The sequence below is a fragment of the Galendromus occidentalis genome, unplaced genomic scaffold (genome assembly GCF_000255335.2).
Source record: "Galendromus occidentalis unplaced genomic scaffold, Mocc_1.1 scf7180000076780, whole genome shotgun sequence".
Taxonomy (NCBI): Eukaryota; Metazoa; Arthropoda; class Arachnida; order Mesostigmata; family Phytoseiidae; genus Galendromus; species Galendromus occidentalis.
Window position 1 is genome coordinate 1 of NW_003804769.1, and position 1057 is coordinate 1057.

General features: G+C 52.8%; 1 protein-coding gene across 1 annotated transcript; it reads left to right on the forward strand.

The window, feature by feature from the left end:
- Positions 1–204: 204 nt before the first annotated feature.
- LOC100908209 (uncharacterized protein K02A2.6-like) lies at positions 205–531 on the forward strand. The gene has a single exon (XM_003740159.1). It carries the CDS (start codon positions 205–207, stop codon positions 529–531), a length of 327 nt encoding a protein of 108 aa, XP_003740207.1.
- Positions 532–1057: the final 526 nt, after the last annotated feature.

The window sequence follows — 1057 nt, forward strand, 5'->3', positions numbered from 1 at the left end:
CGATGACGATTGTAGAGATCCGGTTCTCCGGCCTTTCGCTCAACAGGCCGAAAGCTTATGCGAGACCGATGGATCCCTTCTACTGAATGATCGCCTCATCGTGCCGCAACCCCTCGTAAAGCTGTGCTCCACAAACTACACGTCGCGCATCCAGGTGTCCGGCGCATGAAAGCGCTCGCACGGGCTTACTGCTACTGGCCAGGAATGGGCAAAGATATCGAAGGGTTGGTGAAGAGTTGCAGGCACTGCATCCAACACGCCGCAAATCCGCGCAAGATACCGCTGCAGCCCTGGCCCGATCCAAAAAGTCCGTGGACTCGAATTCATTTGGATTACGCCGAACCTCAGAGAGGAAAAATTTTCCTGGTCATCGTTGACAGCTTCTCCAAATATCTCGATGCGGCGTGGATGACTCAGGCCACTAGTCAGACTCTGATTGCCTACATGAGAGTCGTGTTCCGACATTTCGGCCCACCACAAACGATTGTTGTTTCGGACAACGGCTCGCAATTCGTTTCAGCCAATACGTGACTCTGAAGCATTGGCATATGGCAGCTTCCATGGTCGTACTTTCCTGACACTCTCATGAGCATTCCAGATATTCGTCATCCGAAATGGGACATTTTATTTAGGTTATAACAAGTAATAATATTGGGATGGGCAAAAACAGCCCAACTATCCCACACCAGGCAGACCGTCCGAGAAAGGAAGGGAGCCCTGTACTGCGGCCGCGTTCCCTCGCTGAACCTCAATCGCCATACGCTGCAGCAGGAACTCCGTAGCTCGTGTGTCTCCCGATTCTGTCTCGATTCTCTTGCCCAAGTCCTTCAAAAAGTTCTCCGTGGACCCTCCGAAGACACCCAACGTTTCGAACGCAACTGGTTGCACGATATAGCGGCTTTCAAGCTCCCGGTACTTCTCGAGTTTCCTTTTCTCAGCCAACTCCGCAACCCCGCCCGCCGAACGAGCAGCAAGGCTCCGATGAGATGGAGCGAGCGTATCCCATACAGTGGCGTCCCATATGAGAGATTTCCCGGCACTCCAAGATGATAGAGTT

Coding starts and splice junctions, on each gene's coding strand:
- LOC100908209 (XM_003740159.1), top strand. CDS start 205: ATGGGCAAAGATATCGAAGGGTTGGTGAAGAGTTGCAGGCACTGCATC.